Source organism: Protopterus annectens, chromosome 6.part0 (assembly GCF_019279795.1).
Source record: "Protopterus annectens isolate FY-2018-M chromosome 6.part0, PAN1.0, whole genome shotgun sequence".
NCBI classification, from domain to species: domain Eukaryota; kingdom Metazoa; phylum Chordata; order Ceratodontiformes; family Protopteridae; genus Protopterus; species Protopterus annectens.
Genome location: NC_056737.1, coordinates 1,995,288,182 through 1,995,309,015, shown reverse-complemented (window position 1 = coordinate 1,995,309,015; position 20,834 = coordinate 1,995,288,182). Strand labels below are relative to the sequence as shown.

Sequence of the window (20,834 nt, the reverse complement as noted above, 5' to 3'; positions counted from 1 at the left end):
CATGATGAATCTTTTCTTGTAGATAAAAACGTACAGATGTGAACATATCACATTGTTATAAAAAGATATTAGTGAGCAGATGTTGAGTACCATAGCAGGAATCACTGATATATTTTTTCCACACAATGGATCAGGTATGAAGGCATCAGTACTTTAGACCTGAATCTTTCTGCCTCTCCAAGTCAAAACTATACCATGAGCAATACATGCAGAAGATGAATGAGGTTTAAAAGAAGACAGGATTTGAATGACCTATGTAATGTTTGACTGACAATGACTGGATAGATTATAAGTGATGTACAATGTTTACAACTAAAATTATGTCAATATGGTTTGTTTTCATTTATATAAATGTATGATTGTCTATGTCATATGTGATAATTTAATAAAGATGTTTTTTGTTTAAAACAATAGAGAATAAATATTAATTTGGTATTGTTGTGACTTCCGCCATTTAATTCTCCCTCAAATAATTATTCAGCATCTCTCCTGTCTCCTCCTTCTCATATGTCTTATTTGCATTTCTGTCCTTTCTGTTTTTTATGTTTGTGTCAGATACTTCATAATTTGTATCACATTTCAAATATTTTATCATTTTTAATTATCTTGAAAATAAGTACTCAGAAAAGGTTATAAAAGAGGAATCAGCTTGGCATGTTGTGAATAATAAACTGACTTAGGCCTCAACAGAATGATGTGGCAATGTTAAGTGTATAAAATTCTATAAAAGTCGAGAAAGATGATGATGATGAGAATGACAATAGTGATGGTGATGATTAGCTGAGTTAAAAGACTGGTGGAAAAACAGAGAGTGAGAATTCTGAATAGATACTGTGGATTTTGATGGGAGGTTAATACAGGTACCAGGCAATGAATGCTAGTTAAAATTTGACCCAGTAAACACTGCATGGAAACTAACACAACTGTAGTAGTTACTTGTGCTGCAGCTTACTTCTCTTCGTCTTTTCTCCTGCTTCTTCCTCTATGCCACGTTTTGATTTCATCAATCTTCATTTGCCAACTATGTGACCAGACAGTGCCCCCCCCCCCCCGCCAAACAAAAATAAGCTTTTTCCTAGTGAGTTTAATAAGCTAACTCGGGAAGAAAACAGAGAAAGAAAGGTTAGCCCTATGTAAGTTGCACATGGGCATGTGCTTATGTTACTTAGGTCAAGTTCCATGGGTAGAGACCATGTTATTCATATATTACTCCCTGCCTAATGCATTACTGTTGTTTTGTTGTTAATTTGTTTTATCCATTGAAATTAATGTTAATAATGTTTTTTTGGTGCCATTATGATTCTGGTTCTGGGTTTATAATTCTTAAATTCATGTTTTTCTGTCAGTCCTTCCTTCTTTATATAGTATGGCAAAAAAAAGTTCAGTCCTGGGATATTTTCAATTAGCTGCAATAAATTAAATGGCAAAACTGCACAACTGAAAATCTTTAATTGGACAGCCATTCCTTTATATTTAGCCTAGTGTTTCATTCACTGAATAGAACAAAAGAACATTGTTGTAACATGGATGGAAACATTTTCTACAGAACTATAGCTACCATAAATTGTCCTTTTTGCACTATCTGGACCATTGTTTCAGTAAGAAGTAATATGTGAACATGCTTCCACAGTATAAGATTTGCTTTTTAGTGGAATATTTTACCATGGAAAACATTTATATTTAAATGTTTGTAAAGGAAAGGTTAAATGTTAATTCTGTAAATGTTCAGCTTAAATATAGCCTCATTAAATGGTGAGGTAGCTGTGTTTTCTTCTCTTAAGAACTAATCTAGACATTTTAAGCAAACAAAGTCAATAGTTCAGCAAATCCATCATGCACAGTCTTATCTATGCTATTTCTGGAATAGTAGTTTCCCACACTCTTATACTTTTTTAGTAATTATTATTCTAAGTTTTCAAGATGTATTATGATTAAATCAAAACAGCTTCAGATGTGTTAGAACCATGCAACTATAATGTGTAATATTTCACTTCAGCCGTACCTAATGGCAAAATATAATTTCACTGAAAAAATACAAAATTATTGTTTTCTTTATTTACAGGAAATGTTGTTTTATACGGCCCAGTTCTCATGAGCTGTAAGAATGTGTCATCTGAGTGCTAGAACATAAACACTGAAACAAAAGGTAACCCCCCCCCCACCAAAAAAATTAATTGCTTACAATTGCATTATAAACAGCAATAAATGTAACTTGTTTAGCAAGCAATAGCTGCAGCTTGTTTTATAGAAACTGAACACTAGCAAGTCTAAATATTTCCTGGGAATTTAGACCCAAGATTAAGTACAGATGTGCATATGCAAAAGTTTCTCACTGCCATTTGATTTTAGTTCAGCAATAAGTCAACTCCCATTTTTTTAGTAATATTCTTCCTTTAGTCTGTTCTGCCAGTAGAGGAAACCTTTGTTATAAAAATCTTTATTAGCAAAAAAGAAAAACAGAACAAAGGAAAACACCAGTTTTGACAATTTACATAAAGCATTGTAGTTGTAATGAAAAGTACTTCTTGTGTCAGCTTTTTCTGTAGAAGGTGACTGTAAAGTTTTAAGCAGTATGGCATTATTACATCAAAAATATAGCTGTAAAATACAAAAGTGATACATTTTCAAAACATTCAAGCCCAAAACAGAGTTTGACAGAGCATAATAAAAAAGCAGGCAGTAAGTAACCCATGACATACATTTAGCAATTAGTAGATGCATACAATTAACAATTCAAGATGACTGTTGCTCTGTATTTTGCTACCTGCCTGAGCATTCTCTGATGACTTTGAAGTCTACTGCCTGATTATACACTAAAGCCAGTGTAGCTACTGAAAAGAAGGCAGCATACCAAGTCTCACAGAGCTTAGCACATCATAACAGAACAGCTGTTCTGTTGCAGCTGAAAGAGAACTGGTTGCACTGGCTACCACTGTACTTTCTATACCATCTTAAAGAGTGAGAGCTCACTAAGTTTCTAATCATTCCATTTGGCCTTCTGTTCAGGCTCCAAATCATTTTCAAGGCAAAACAGCAGCCCTGTGTCCAACAGCAACACCTCTTATTCTGCTGAAATAACCTTTGTGAAACATTTTCATTGGCTGACCTCAACAACATTGTTTCAATCAGTAATGACATCTACATGGTGTTGATACCTACAGACCTAGCTAATATCTTCCAGTGATACTTGATTGTTAGTGGTGGTAGCTTTGGCTGAAGCAGTGTTCCCCTGAGATTTCATCTGTTTCTGATGGAGTTCTTCCCATTTAGCACGGTTTGCTGCAACAGAATCTACCATGACTTGAAGCTTGGTATTAATCTTCGATAATGCCTAGTAAGGAAGAAGAAACATAATGTCAATAATAAGAGACTAAAGCTGTGTGTGTGTGTGTGTGTGTGTGTGTGTGTGTGTGTGTGTGTGTGTGTGTGTGTGCGTGTGTGCGTGCATGCGTGTGTCTGTATGTGTGTGTGTGTGTGTGTGTGTGTGTGTGTGTGTGTGTGTATATATATATATATATATAATATAATATATATATATATATATATATATATATATATGTATGTATATATAAAAACATATAAATACAAACACGCACACACACACACACACACACACACACACACACACACACACACACAAACACACCATAATGCCTGTGAAAGCCACATTGCTTGTGTCAAAAATATCCATGTTCATGTTGGAGGTGTACCAACATTTGCAATGCAGATTAGATACATATATTTTTGCTGTCCGTCTTTGAACCATTTTTGGAATTCCACAGAAGATTTCATGAAAGCTTTATAGTTTGATTCTTTTTCGTTTAACTAGGTTTTAGCTTTATTTTATATAAGTGGCAATCACAAGTTGTATAATGAGAATCTCTATCTGCTTTGGACCATTTTGGCAGTGCAAGGAAAAGTATCATTAAGCACTGGAGATCAAGTTCACCATCATCTTTTGAAGAATTTTGATCTTTTTTAAAAGGAAATGGGAAGAAATACTGAGTAGCATTAGTATTGACAAAAATATAAGAGTGATGAAACCTGACAAAGGTGGGAGGATAGTTGTGATAAACTCAAACGATTATGTTAGCAAAATGTTCTCTTTATTATACACTGACACATACATAAATTTAAAGGTATGAGTTAAATATAGCTTAAACATAGCTCATAAAAATATACATTTGATTTTAGATGACATGTTGAACCAGGAGATTTCTCTTGATGAATCTAATTTTTTGAAAGTCCTCTGCCCTAAGATACCCAACATATTTGGTATCCCAAAATTCCATAAGGACTTAAACAACTCCCCTTACGTCCCATTGTGGATGCAAAGGCATCTATCATGTTCCCTCTGGCTAAGTATATTGGCCAGAGCATTAAGGGGATACTGTATAAATTTGGTTATTTATATAAGAACTCGTGGGATGTTTTATCAAAAATAACTAATAGAATTTACTCTGATGACCTTTGATTTGTTACTATCTAATTCTGTGATATGTACTCATATTCCTCATCACAAAGGACTAAAACAATGAGTGAGAAGGTCACTGAAAAAACAATCAGTAAAAACAAAATGAAAACTCCAGCAAAGCTAGAAGTTCCACTAAGTGACCTCCCAAACCTCTTGTATCAGAGGCACATGGAATATATGAACATGATCCTTATGAACATCAGGTGTTTCAGCTAATTGGCAATTCTGAATGCCCATGACTTGTTTTGTCAATTTAATGGACAGTTTCAGGCCAATAAAGCCAAACCCCACTATCTGTGGATATGCATATTGCAGCCTTGTTATGACCTCGTCAGCACAGCACAAGCAGAGTGTTTAACTAAGCATTAGAAACACAGGGCTGTTATACCCTAATACTTAGTCAAACAGAAGTTTGATATTGTGGCATTTAACATGTACATACCTTTTCTGTAGATGAAACATAAAAACTTTTTCCACTGAGCCAATAACTTTTAAATTTTTTTTATTTCTCTCAGTTATCCTATTGTACTTTCATGCTGTCCAAATTTCACTTTTAATACACTTATTTGTTTTTTGGTATGGTATATCCCATTCATTCAGTTAATTTCATCAAACTTCTTACTCTTAAATTTGTCTAAATGTGACAAAGTTTTTTTAACAAATTTTCAGTCCTTACCACAATCTCACTCATCCAAAATTGTTTTAGCCACAATAATAAAAGTATCTGCATATGACGGACACATAGAGTTCCAGTCTCCATCTTCCATTTTACTTCTCTCTTTCTGTCATTCTGCAAGTGCATGTTTGTATTATTGCAATAAACAACAATACAAGAAGACACATACTCAAGGGATATCCTTGTTTAACTCTTACTAGTTCTTATTTTGCTACTCATCCATTTGCAATTGACTTTCACTCAGGAATTTTTATAACACCTTCTTATTACATTTACTACTTTTTTCCCAGTCCCATAAGAATTTATATCATCCACAGTGCCTCGTGGCTCACCCCGTCAAATGTTTTTGCAATATCACATATTACAAATCTTATTTCCTTGTTTTATTTAAAAATTAGATCTACCATTTATTTTACCATTACATCTTTCACGTTTCTTCCTTTTACAAAAAACAAAAGTTCTAAAATTTTATCCAATACTTTCTGAATCTGTTTTGCATTATTTTCATAAACATTTTCTAATCTATATTTGCCAGCACTGTTGTCTTCCATTTTTATATCTTTTCATTCAACTCTTTCCTTATACATGTAACCACCCCATTACATATATTTTCTTCTTTTATACCTTTTGTTATGTCCCCCTCTGGGCCAGCAATCAAGAAGCCTGAATCTTCACCACTGGCACTGGAAAGGGACATTCACTTGAACAAAAATGGATACACCCAGTATTTCCAGGTGCAGCTGTCTGCATCAAACACATTTTCCCTTAAGAGCACACAGGGAACACACTCAGTTCAGAGTCTGGTTTTCTCTATCTGTCTCCCTGCAGGTCCCCAGTAAGACTCCTCACTGGCACAGCTATAGAGTTGAGACCTCAGCCGAGTGTCCAAGCCAAGTTCTCCAGAACCCTCTCTGTGAAACGAGTGCTTCATGTCCTTGCTCCAAACAGCTGACACACGCACTCTTTGAGATTTGATTTTCACACACACACACACACACACACACACACACACACACACACACACACACACACACACACACACACACACACACACACACACACACACACACACACACACACACACACACACACACACACACACACACACACACACACACACACACACCTGGGAAAGGCTGGCACAGATTTATTAACTATGCCCCCTTCTGCTAAGACTATAAGGTAGACTTGACACCCCAAAGTCAGCTACTCTAAGGATCTTGCAAGAGTGTCCAATTATACTAAGTGAAATGAATATTAATACAAATGGTAGTTAGACCAACAGCAAGGCTTTCAGGAGCGGCCAGAGCCAAATATATATATATGTATATATATATATATATATATATATATATATATATATATATATATATATATATATATAAGTACTCTCAGAGATTAAAATATTCTCTAAAAGACCAGCCAAAATGAAAAGTTTAAATATATTTAGTAATAAATAAGAAAAGAACATGAAAAAACGAAATATCCATTTACAGTAAACACCAGAGTTTCAATCACAGGAAATACTAAAATAGCACAGATGAACAGATTCCCACAGATGCAGAAAAACAGTACTTAACTAATCTCACTATATTTTCCTGACTGATCTAAAGAATTACTATTTCCTGGTTCACTTACTAGAGCAAGGCAAGCTGAAGTAGGTGAGGGGTCCTTCCTTGTCAGGTTACAAAAACAGACTGCAATGAGACTTCAGTCTCATCCAGTATTAAATAGCATTTTTGTCTTAAATTACAGAATGACATCACATACATCTGGTCATCTGACTTCTGGTTCCCATGCTACCCCCCCCTTGGCTAGAAGCTGCCAGGATTTAGCACATATGTGTCAATAATACACACACACACAGAGCCTTGGTAAGATCTGCTGCAGCTCCTGGAAGTCATAAAACAATTTCATACCCCCACCCTTCTAGAGTAGCAATTAGTTCACTCTAAAGACAGCACAGAAAGCTTTCTAGTACAGACTTTTTGTATCTGGCTGCATTGAAAACTGTAAGATACAATATTTATGGCCTAAGCCAGCTAAATTAATTTCAATCTATTTTCAAAGTTAGGTGGATTCCTCTTCTCTTCCAGTATCCTTTGTTAAAACATATACATTTAACAGTTAAAAATAAAAAATGTATATTTCTTTTTCCATCCAGCAGGGCACACTGTTATATATTTTTAACACAAACAGCTTTACAAATACACTTTTCAACATAAGCATCTGTACAATTCAGTTTGATATACAAATGGCATATCATTCTTTACAAAATTCCAGCTAGCTGTGCCGGCATATGTTACACATTTACTGTTCTACTTCTCCTGCCATAGCTGGCAATACCTCCAAAATTCTTTTTTCTTACTTTTTTTTCAGTTTCATTCATTCCTGTATAGCATCGCTAATTTATTCCATCTAGTCCTGGTGCTGATTCCTTCTTTCCTTTACAGTTTCATCCAGTTCTTCTATTTTAAATTTCTCTTCTAAATGTTTAACAGTTCCAGATATCTGTTTTCTCTTTTATTTTCCCTTCTATTTCTTCTTTTTCATACATTCTACTTACAGTGTTTCTAACCAGCTCCATAACTTCTTCTTGTTTATATTTTATACTACTTTATTTGACTAATATTGCAGTCATCTCTTCTTTATCTTATTTCCTGTAAAATGCAAAATGCCCTCTTTTTTCTTTTAAAAAGATTTTATCTATACATTATTGTCTTTATGTTCTCTATCTTTCTGCAATTAATTTTCTATTGTTCTTATCCTGTTACTACCTTGCTATATCTATTTTCCTTCCTCCTCATAGTATCTTTATGTTCTACCTTACCTCTTCTTTTCATTGGTCTCAACATAAAAAAAAAATGTTATACTTTTTTCCTTATACATTACCCACCAATATATCCACTTTTCATACTACACTTTCATCGCAATATGTTCTTTCCATAATTTTCTACATTCTTCCTCAATTTCATCAACTTTGATAACCTTACAAGTTAACCTGTATATTCATTTTCTGCCCTTTATTATCTTTCTACTATCTTCTATTCTGACCAACAATGCTCTGTGATTGGAAAATTCATCCATTTACACTCCATTGCTTTCTTCATATCTTTTGAATATATCAGACAATCTAGATCAGTTTTATATTGCCATAACCCTTCCCAACTGATTTTTCATAATTTTGATCTTATTCCTATCTGTAATACTCCCTCTTCACATTCATCACTTTCTAATACTATATGCTTATTTTTACCTGTGACTTCTTTGTCTGCTACTGCAAACATTTCCCCACCTCATTTAACTCATATTTTCCAATATTTTTTATATTCTTTTCCCTCTAATTTCCCTGTAATACTTTCTTCAGCAGCATTTTCCCTTTCTTGATCTGATGGTAGTCAATACAGAAATGCTTACTCTGTTTACATTTCCAAAATACTAAAAGAAAAACTTAGCCAAGTTAGATTTTCCACTGCGTGATTCCTTAAAACCTCTTGTATTAGATGTAACATGGGATATATGCAAGGACATCAGGTGTTTCAGCTATATTTTTCAAAAGACCAAAAAGGACCAACCACGGCTTAAATTATAACAGCTTTAATAAAGCAAAAAAGGAGAGTAAGCACTTTCACGACTTCCCAGTTGCTTCTTCAGACTCAAATACAAAAAGAATAGCATCAAGGCACTTAAAAAGACTTCCCAGTCTTAAGCAATTAACTAGTCATCTTAAAAGCATGTCTCCAGAAACTATTAACAAAAAAATAATTTCACATAATCACCATGTCAGTAAATAAGTAACGTCATATAAGACATACATTTAGTTAAAAAACTTTTTAAAAACCACTTTACTCAATGGGGAGTGGGAGTGTGCGTAGTACCAGTTTAATAGATAGGGCATCATTAATGCCTGGTTTCTTCTCTGCATTAAAATGTACTATCCATCTAATTTCAGCTAATTCTGTTCTATTCTTTGTGTCCCCCTTCCTCAAGCTCTCTTTAACTATTTCAAGTACTAAAAATCTATAGGCATGATGCATGCCGAATTCCTTTATCTATTGGTGTCCCCCAAGGATCTATCTTGGGCCCTCTCTTTTTCTCCCTCTTTACTAATAATTTACACACAGCTACTCCACATGGTTCTATAATACAGTATGCAGATGATTTGACAGTTATCTTTGCTGCCACTTCTCTATCAACTCTTCATTCTCAAACACAGGAATCTTTCACTTCTGTTGAAACATGGTTAGCCAATGCCCATCTAATCCTGAACCCAATCAAAACTAAATTATTACTCTTCCAACCTAACAAGACATCTATCTCATGCCCAACATTTAGCATAATAGGCAAAGACAATACTGTGATCTCCCCAAAAACCCACACAAAGCTTCTCGGAGTGGAAATAGACAATACCCTAAAATTTGACTTGCATGTCTCCCTAACTATAAAAAAAGTCCATAAGAAACTTGGAAGTCTATATAGGCCCAAACGGTTCCTGACCACAATGGCCAAAATTACATTAGCACAAACCCATCTGCTCTCCACTCTACTGTATGCCTATCCAATTTTAACTAATCTAAGGAAAATTGACTTTTCTAAGCTAGAAGCATGTTATAATAAAATTACTAAGTTTGCATCTGACTGCCTATATAGAACACATCATTGTACAGCTTTAAGGATGCTAGACTGGCTTGAGCTTCCCAACATTATTCTTTAGAACCAACTCTCCAACTCACAAAATTGTAACACAACCAACCAGAACCCCTGCACTTCAAAATCTCATCCTTCCTTACAGTTCCAACAGACCACTTCGCTCTAACAATAAGAACTTACTCACCATCACCAAGGCCAACAACACTGCAGGAGAATGTTTATTTTCCAACTATATATCTCGTATATGGAACTCCCTTCCTAAATCCATTCTCTCAATCTCATCCAGTAACCACTTTAAGCCTTCACTTAAAGCTTATCTAAAAAATAAGTGGCTATGTTCCTGTACTAACCCCTCATGAGTGCTCTGATACATCACAGTATACCCAAAACATATTCAACTTTTCCCTCATTGTTTAATCCTTTGTTCCTACCGACCTGTCTTAATCTTATATCTTGACATAAGTCATACCTATAAATAGTACTAGCTAGGTTCAAAGCCTTGGTTTTGTTGTTAAGATGTAACAAATTTGTATGTTTTTATGTATACTACATTTTGTTTACTTTACACTATATTGATTATTGTAATGTGTGCATGAAAATTTACTGTTACTCATGGAGCTTTTCTCCCCGGGCCTCTGCTGAAAAAGGACCTGTATCCAGTCGGACTTGCCCGGTAAAAAAATGTTAAATAAATAAATAAATAAATTTGAGTCTGAAGAAGTGACTGGGAAGTTGTGAAAGCACTCTCCTTGTTTGTTTTATTAATCCATGGTTAGTCCTCTTTTGTCTTTTGAAAAATATTGTTGTTTTACTTATAGAGGACCTTTGCCTAGCTCCTGCTCTTTTTCTGACAGTTTCAGCTATATGACAGTTCTGAATGCCCATGACTTTTTTCCCTTTCAAGTCTGTTCTGGACAAATTCAGCCAATAAAGTCAAACTCCAGTAGTTGTGGATAGGGTCTATATTAAATCATCGAATGCTTAGAAAAGCGAACAATGATTTATCGACCCCATGGAAGCCCCCCACACCCCCCTACTTCAATATACCAACTCCGAGATCACACTACAGTGGTGAAAATGGCAAAGTAATGGACGCAACCAAGAAATTTCTTTCCCAGGGAAAGAATTTGCTTATATGCCGCTTTGTCATTTTGCCTTTTCATCTTTTCAAGTTCGACCAAGACGCATTCGAAAGAATGCATCTTCGGTCATCTAATAGGAACCCTGTGGATATGGATGTTTCAGCCTTCTTATGGCCTCATCAGCACAGCATAAGTGGCTGTTTGGCTAAACTTTGGAAACACAGGGTTGTCGTACCCAGCTAATGTCCATAAAAATTGCAGAATATCTCAATTAACAAACTAAAACAATGAGTAACAAGGTCACACAGACAAACCAATCATTAAAAACTAAAAGAAAAACCTAGCCAAGTTAGATTTTCCACTGTGTGATTCCTTAAAACCTCTTCTATTAGAGGTAACAATGGATAAATGCAAATGACCCCTTAAGGACATCAGGTGTTTCAGCTATATGGCAGTTCTGAATGCCCATAACTTTTTTCCTTTTCAAGTCTGTTATGAACAAATTCAGGCCAATAAAGCCAAACCCCACTAGCTGTGGACACAGGTTGGTATATCATTCTGTAGGCATGCATAAAGTTAAGACGTTGATTTATAAGGCTGGTCTGTAGTGTACATGATATAAGCAATATCATGTCTACACATATGTTATAATAAGTATTCTGTTCTCAGTTAAGCCTGTTGTTTGTGTGGTCTTCTGCTACCTTTTAATAATAAAGTTTATTTTAATATGTGTCTTGATGGCTCTAAAGACTTAGATGGATTTTATATTAGGCATTTGGATGCCCTTAATGTAAGAAATGTAATAATTTTAAATGACTGGGTTGGTCAGTGATTTATGTAGGTAATCTTTATTATTTATAAGATTTATAGCTGAGGAAAGAAGGGGTCCAGTTTCTAGATGCATATAGTTGAGAGACTAGATTTTGTTATAATTGTATGGGGATGTGAGATTTGGCATACTTTGGCTGTGGCTGAGTGGTGAATGATGTATTTTACATTGAGTATGGTGTTTGTTGATGGTGTATTATGAATGTACTGTAGATGTTAAGTTTGACTGTTGTTTTCCTGCTTGTGTGAGGTTTCCATAGAAATGTATACAGATATTAGAAATACCATCCCATTTTGCATTCTCCCTTAACAACAACATCTAAAACCAGAGGTTATCTGAACAATCCTGTATTGGTTTGTGATTGACTATGCAGTAACTTTATAAGAGGCATTTTTATTTGAATTTATATTTTATTTTTACCACTGTTTTTTACTCTTTGTAGGAAGGAAAGGGTAGCTTGTAAACAAGAAGATTTACTTTGATTTACATCTTGTTGTACATTTCATTTTCAGTGTTAGCTGTTAGAAAGGGATTGGTTTTAGACAGACAAACTCTAGCCATCCCAATGGCCCTAATCAGGTATAAATTCACACAGACTTCAGAAAGGGCAATCCAGAACTTATATAAACGATTTTGTCTTAGTTTGCAATATATTGATCTCTACTGTTAAAAAGAGGTGTGGCTGTAAACGATAGTGAGGAATTCCAGCTTTTGTGTGACTTTCACAACTTGTATTGTTAGAGCTACAACTTTACTGTACTTAATTTAATTTAATATTATTGTTTGTGAGATTTTTCTCATAAAAGTTGATTTCATTTCTCTTTGAATTTTGTGGTAACTTACTTTATTATTTTCTTTTAGAATTTTTTATTCATCTGCAACTGAATATGGATTCCTTAAATGAATATGTCATTACTGATGTGAAAAGCACAAATATCTTGTAGAGTGTAATAAACACTATACATATTTAAAGGTAATACCTGATAACACTGGTGATCTGTATTCCTCATGTCAAGAGTTGGATGCTAACCATTACTAGTAGTAAATCTAGATTTACTGATGACGATTGCACTTTTGCAATTGGCATGGCTTGGAGAACTGCTGTTACATACATTAATGAATGTACTGATTAGATAAATAATGTTAGGCAAAAAGCAAATAGAACACATTTAGGAAAGGAAGTGTCTGTTGTCTGTATAGATAACTAAGCCCATATGAAACCAGATAAAGCCACTGACAACTTTGGAATTCTGGATTCAAGTATTCAGCAATCTGAGGATTCAGAGAGTATGTAAGGAAATAAGAAGGGAAAGAAAGGAAGACGTTCACAACACATAACAAGGAAGAAAAAGAAACTGATAAATATCTGTAAAGTAAAGAGAATACGTCCTGAAAAGGGCACTGCTTTGTTATGTAACACACAGATTACAGGGAAAGATAACATTTTTCTATCGGAAAACCTTCAGTCTACAGAAAAAGGCATCATTTTTCTAAAATAGAAGGTAGAAAAAATAGGTAAGGGGAACGTGAAAAAGAAGAAATCAAAATTGAATGTGGAAGGATTGAAGCACATTACTGTAAGAAAAAATAGGAGAAAGACAGCCACTGACAACATGGCTCTAGTTGTGGATGTACAAATCCAGCTGGATGAGAACTGTATGCATGCAAATGTAATAAGCAATGAAAACAGTGGGGTTAATAAGACCAATGGTGATGAAGTTCATTCCTTTGTAACAATTGATATTACTAAATTAGCAGCTGAAGATTCGTTAGATCTGGTCAGAAAAGATATTCTTGTAATTCGAGATTCAGTTATTAGAGGAACTGGTACTTACATTTGCAGAGAAGATAATGAATATTGAGTATGTGTTATGCTTGCCAGGAGCAAAAATAGAGGATGTCAGAAAGGCCTTAGAATGCCTTAATGTAAGGAAGTACGGATTTGTTTTTACTGATGTCAGCACAAATCATCTCATCTGCAAAGACTCTCTGACTGTTAGTAACCGTCTTAGATAGAATAGCTTGTACAGGTGTTAAGGCATATTTTTCATAAATCACATATCGAAAAAAGGATTAAGTCATCATGAATGAAAAGATTTTTTGGGTAAATACCTACATGAAAAAAGTCCCATTTAAAAAAAATGGAAATGTGTAGGGCATCCAAGCCTAATTTGGGGCACACATGTTCAGAGAGGATGGCGTAGACTTATCAAGATTAGGGAAGACAACTTTTGTAGCAGATACTTTTCAATATTTGACAAATAAAAGGCAGGACTTTTTCCAGGTTGAAAATTTAACAGTTCACAGATAGCAAAATATGATGCATCTCTGATGGTTGTTAGTGCTAAGAGCATAATAATGTTTTTTTTTTATTGGAAAATGTTCTTTCTCACAAGTTTAATGTTGTTACTGTTTGTGAAACATGGATAAAGAACAATGACTGGAAACCAGTTATATCAGAGTCTGAATGTTTTTACTGTATCAGACATTCTAACAGGAAAAATCAGGTGGAGGTGTTATATCAATTAAACATAGTTATGAGACCTGTGATTATTACGTGTTCAGTGATTACACCAATGCTATAGATTGTATAACTGTGACATACCTGTGATTATTATGTGTTCAGTGATAACACCAATGCTATAGATTGTATAACTGTGACAATAAAGGGAACCCTGAAACATGCAACAAATGGAGTGTGTAGACCACCAAAGAGAAAAGCTGATGCCCTAGAAGAATTCATACATTTCTTGCATGGCTCAGAGGAGGGAAGAATATTAGTGGCTGGAGACTCTAGTTCACCAGAAACAGACTGAAATAATATCTATTCAACAATGTTAGTAAGGAATTTTTAAAAACATTTTGGTATGTTTGGAATTACCAGCAGGGGCTTCAGAGATTAAACATTTACAAGCAGAGGCCTAGGAAATTAACCATTTGCAGGTTGCCTATGTCCATTAGAGAGAGTGAATTTCCTAATTTACATCCAGTTGCTAAAGTTACACTTGAATTGGGTTAGGGAGGAACTCTGCTTCACAGTGATGGGGAGCCTGTTCCAGAGAATGGGGCAGACTTCTAAGATAAATATCTATCTTTCCAGCAGGTTCTATTTATATCACAGCAAGGTTTAAATCTTTAGAATGGGGGATTCTGGTGCTGTTTGTTTTTTCAGATATTTAGGAGTTTTGTCAGAGTGGGGTCTGATGACTCCATTATGCCAGGCACAGATCTCCCCTCAACAGCTTGTAAGACACAGAATACAAAGATAGGACTTTACGGCATTCAAAGAAGTAGATGCCAAAAAAGAGTGGCCCCATGACTGATCTCTGTGTGACTATGCTTGCGACTGGCCTCTTTGTAAAGGTGGACTGCCCGGTTCTAACTTGCTGGGTCCTGTGTGTGAGCCAGCTCTCTATCCACTGGGTGGCAAAATGGTTTATATCTAACATCTTTAGTCTGTAAACAATGCCTGAGTGTGATATTGTGTCAGATGCCTTAGCCAGGTCAAGGCAGGCATCGTGAACCATTCTGCTCTCATCCATTGCTTTGGTGACCTTTTCAAAGAAGTCCACCAGACTGAGTAGGCATGAACTGCTCTTGACAAAACAAAACTGGGCTGGGTCCAGGGTCTGGATGTTTCCTGTGTCATTAATGATCATTTTCATGATAATTCTTTCCATGGCTTTGAAAACATACTGGGTTTTAATAAAACTTGAGTGCTTTGGCTCACAAAAGGAACTTCATCAGAACTAATTATTAATATTAAACATTCACTGAATAACATCCACTTGCATTCCTTGTCTTACAATTACAATTTTATTGATTAAAAAAGTGTAAATTATTATATGACTAATCCCCTTTTTTGTCCTATCACCAGCAGAGGCTCAAAAACTGATTTAGTCTCCATGTATGTTGACAGTATACTTAATCGAGCAGTGTAGCAGACTAGTTCTTATGTTAAAGACTCTGAGAATTTTTTTTACAACTATTGAAAGAATATGATATTCAAGGGAATGAAACATGTATGGCTGCATTGGATGTTTAATCCTTGCATGCTTGAAGACCTCAGGATGCAGGCTTGGAATATTTAGGAGAGTTTTTAAGCTTTGAATGTACTTTAACAAAAAGCAATACAAATGCATTATGTTTATTCAGGGATGTGATACTTAAAAATAACTTTTATTTTTGACAGTAATATTTATCATGAAAAAAGAGGATTTGCTATGAGGGTCACAGTGTTTCTGACTTTTGCAAATACAGTCATGGCTAATTGGAGAATCAGTTTTTTATATAAACATCCTATTGTTTCCAATACAAATGCTTTACTGAGTACCTGTTTTATATTTGGACAGGCAATATGGGATAAGTTGATTCCTTTATACAGTTGAATGGTAATACTAATTTTTTTTCATTTTACTAACATGAGTCTTTAAATTAATTACTTTGGCACTTGATCAGTTTGATAAAAAAGATGTACACCACCATTTATCCTAAATAAACATTTATGAATTGTTATTTGAATTTTAGTAGTACGCATTGTAAGTTCATGAAGAAAAATGTTAACAGTTGTTTATTTAAGACATCTAGGCTTACCACTGATGACATAACTTTTCAACATGAAGCTGAATTTATGGGTTGATTATTCAAATAGAGAGGTTATGCTTCCTCTTTTGTTCTTAGATTAGTACTAGGCTAACTGTCCTTATGGACCAATTTAAGCCTAGCCAATTACCTCATATGAGAATCAAACCCTGCACTTTGGGTCTGTAAGGTAAACACCTTATCCATTATGCCAACCTCCCATAGATAATTTAACAGCTGATGTTCTGAATAATAGGCGTAATAATTATTAGCCTGCTTTGTGGTTTGGCTTAGGAAAACAGATTAATATTTTTTTTCAGCTAAAAGATCAAGTAGTATTAAGATTCCCATTAGTTTAGACACATCTCTAATAAGAAAAGTAATCTATTCCATCCAGAAAGTTATTAAAGTTAATGGACATCAAGCCAAAATTATAGGAAAGAGCCCCAAATTTACTAATAGTAGACAGCATAGGTTGAAAGATATTTTGGAAAATGACCGTAGGAATGCAATTAGGCTGACTATGACAATAAAGAGAATTTATTCATGTTTGAATTGTAAGTGGTGTACACATATTAATACTAGAAGAGTAGTTTATTTGGAACACTTACATTTTAATATTTATGTTAAATCTTACATTAATGGTTAAAGTAGAAAGGCTGTATGTATTGCTTTGTGTACGCCTTGTCCAAGTTATTATATTTGGAAAAAATACTATCAGATTATATGATAGAATACAAGAACATGCGCTAGCCTTTAAGAAAAAAAATGACAAAAATAATGCTTTAGTTTTAACAAGTTTATTGTCAGTTCTGTAGATGAGGATAATGCTACTTTAAGGAGAGGGGATGCTGATACACTTTTAGAAGTTAAGCAGCTGCACCGGCAACTATTTCTGAAATCCTATACCCCACCAGTTATAAATGACAGTGTTAATATTAAATATTATTTAAAATGTTTATCTGTTCAATGAGAGTTCATTTTTGGTATTTTTGACTGATCAAACTGTAAGTTTAAGACATATGATGCAAGTGGATGTTATTTAATGAATTTTTAATATTTATGGTTAGTTCTGATGAAGTGAGGGCGGCCACGGTGGTTCAGCGGTTAGCGTTGCCACCTCACAGCAAGAGGTTCTCTGGTTTGATCCTCGGCTGGGGTGCCTTCTGTGCGGAGTCTGCATGTCCTCCCTGAGGTCGCGTGGGTTTCCTCTGGGTGCTCTGGTTTCCTCTCACATCCCAAAGACATGCTGTAGGTGGATTGGATACTCTAAATTGGCCCTAGGTGTGATTGTGTGCATGTGTGTGCCTTCTGTGGAAGGTTGGGCACCGGGCTGGCAACTTGACACTGTAAAACTCCACTGCCAATCATGAGCAGACAAGTGATTCACTGTGGTGACCCCTAACCAGGAAAAGCCAGAAGAAGAAGAAGTTCTGATGAAGTGCCTTTTGTAAATGAAAGTGCCCAACTTTTATTAAAACCCATTGTGTTTTCGGAGTGTTTTTTTTTTTTTTTTTTTTAGTTTTTGGTTTATCTCTTAATTTCAGCTGTTTCATGTATGTTCATGCTTTTCTAAACTGTCTGCCTTCCTTACTGTTGTTATTATGTCATACATCATTACTCTTACATAATGTTATACAATTTGCCTGTCCCTTTTATTAAGTGCATTTGCATTATTTCTTGTTATTGTCTGGAAATTGCTCTGCCTAGGCTGGGACTTCCTTTAATATGAGACCTTTCATTTGGACTCCCTGGTTACAAATGTAAAACAAACAAATAAATAAATAAATAAGATGAGAAACAGCTAGACTGTGGAGTATGGTAATAAACAAACATCATCCAATGATTTAAGCACTGACACACTATGGTGTCAACTAGTGAGAGTGTATTTAAACAGATACTTGAATAGAAATAATATTTTTAAAAGTTCTGAACTGTCACATTTAAAATCACACTAACAATAGTCTCCTTTGACCTAAATGGAACAGTGCTGCTGGTACATGTAATTATAATTTGTAGATTTAGTAACCTCATTAAAATTCAGGTGACAATCAAGTATATGTTGATAATACTGTAATGATCTTTTATGACTGTCTTCTGTGCTTTGTTTCAGTAATTAATCAGGGCAAGGAGTTTTCTACATATTAGAATTCTACACTGGACCAAACAGACCTAATAAAACAGTATACCATTTGAATCATTCAACACAAAAAAACTCTAGTAGGATTTTCACCTGGAGTACTAGGAGAACTAATATATTTCACAATTCCTTTTTTCTACTACAGTTTGCTTCCAGCCTAGCAATATACTTGTATTGTTATGGCAATTCAGATTATACTAGAGCAAGGAACCATTGGTACTAAACAAAAGGCATGCTGAGCTGTCAAGTAAATAGCCATCATTAAAAGCAGCAGATACAATTCATGCTGAGAATAAATAATGATGTTTATTAAAATGAATACAACAAAATAAGGTACAAAATAAAGGTTCAGATTAAGTAGCGGGTTTGCTACAGTGGGTCCCAACAGCATTCAGAGTAAAGATGACTTCAGGAAGAGTACAGAAGATATAAAGGACCTGCAGATGAAGCAGGAAATCATGACAAGACTGCAGCAACTAGATTACAGCCAGTACCTTTGAGGAATTTACTTCATACTAATTATTCCATTTGTTTTTATCATTTTTGTATAGTTCTCTTACCTAATATCTAGCCCTTCATAAGAATTTTAGTAAATAATTGCAGTTTTATTTTTTTTTCTGAATAGAATGTACCACTGGATTTGATTTTGTGCAATTAGTTAATGTAATATAGGAATAATTTCACAGCTGTCTTTCTGATTTTTACTCTTCACAACCTGATAATGGGAAGGGAAGCTACATACGCCATTCCTACATATATAACAAACAGTGTCAAACAGAATAACAGCTATATCAGAACATGTATTCCCCCAAAACACGTGATTCATAGTTTTAGAGAAAACAAACAGTTTAAATTGTGTGATGGCTGCCACAATACTAAACTGTTGCACTTCTGTGACCTGAAAAAGCAATAATACATTAAGGCATAAGTGGAGTAGATATATTTCCATATACGTGTGCGCGCACACACACACACACACACACACACACACACACACACACACACACACACACACACACACACACACACACACACTCTGGTAATATGAGACACGTGTTTGATGAATGAATTCCTTACAACCTCTGACTACCTGGTAATATCTGCATAGTATGTCTGCCTCAAATTCATTATGAGGCTTACGCAGAAACATACATGAAGTGATAAATTTTTTTTGTTTCCCCCTTTGCTTCATATTTTCTGGACTCTAACTCAGTGCACCCTCTCCATTACCAGGTTTTAACAGCTCCTCCTTCCATCTCCAGACTATCAACAATTCCGGGCTGGGGTCTAAGAGCATCCTGTAGGTCTTGCTAGAATCTATTTCTGTGAGTAGGAGGGATTTTTGTTTTATGAACAACTCTGTTGTCCTTCTCTCACCCCAAGCTCATTCCATTAATTGTAAAAAGAGTTACTCTGTGTTTACAGGCCCTGTCTCCATTAAGGGAGCACCGAGACAAATGTTCCTCCTCCCTGGGAAAGGCATGCCCATTCTTCCCTGCCACCACATTAGATAACCAAGCTATTAATCAAACCCAGGTCACCTGGTTGATAGTTAGGGTTTTATCACTGTATGGCACAGTGCTGGCAGCCACCAGGTGGTGTAATTTGACATCAAATTGTATCTCAAACAAAGTAGATTATAACATAATTCTGCCTTGATTATCTTCCATGATTGCTAATGTACAGAAACTGGTTTTATGTTGAGATGGTAGAGGCTGAGAAAGTTTTAACTTCATATTAAAGAGCAAGAACATAACCATACAATTTCAGCAGTTTTAGAATTTCTAACCCAGTTGCTATGCATATGACCATTTTTTGAGCTATTCTGATTAGATGTTTTAAAAGCTACCCAAAGGAAGATTCTGTACCACAATGACGAACTCATGCCATTATATGGAATTGTTCAGTATCATTGATGAAATTCTCAGCGAGTGACTGCAACAGATGCTGTTCTGCAAATTTATGACAACGAAAGATTTAAAAAAACTGCTAATTTATGAGAATCTGCTGAGGCACTCATCAATTTTTACTGAAAGTATATATAGTGCGATACTAAAAAGAAAGTTGTACTTATCTGAGGTTGCAGTTCAGCAAAATGAAAACAGGATACAATCAGACAGAATATGCTGTTCTTTCGGTATGCATGGCAAATGTGAACTAAATACAATGGGATGTAGCAGTAAAGAGTGAAGAAGACTATTTCCCTATTTTACAAATTCTGGAACTAGAAAAAGAAAAATGGTGGTGGTCAAGTTTTTTTTTTTTAGTTTGTTTTATTTATAAAATAGGTATTTTCCACTAGTAGACTAGATACCACAATAATATGTTGTTGGAGGAACAAAAGGGAGGCAAATTGCTGGTGAAAGTATTTTGTGGATGTCTTTGTTGATTCTAGTATTACG

At 35.0% G+C, this 20,834-nt stretch overlaps 1 protein-coding gene across 1 annotated transcript in view; it reads right to left on the bottom strand.

Annotated features, from left to right (window-relative positions):
• Positions 1 to 344: 344 nt before the first annotated feature.
• The window catches only part of PDE11A (phosphodiesterase 11A), a 3,012,459-nt gene continuing 2,991,969 nt past the window's right edge, over positions 345 to 20,834 (bottom strand). Inside the window, exon 20 of the mRNA XM_044075310.1 lies at positions 345 to 3,331. Within this exon, the coding sequence (XP_043931245.1) occupies positions 3,164 to 3,331 (168 nt within the window). The 3' untranslated portion in view covers positions 345 to 3,163. The remainder of the gene's footprint in view (positions 3,332 to 20,834) is intronic.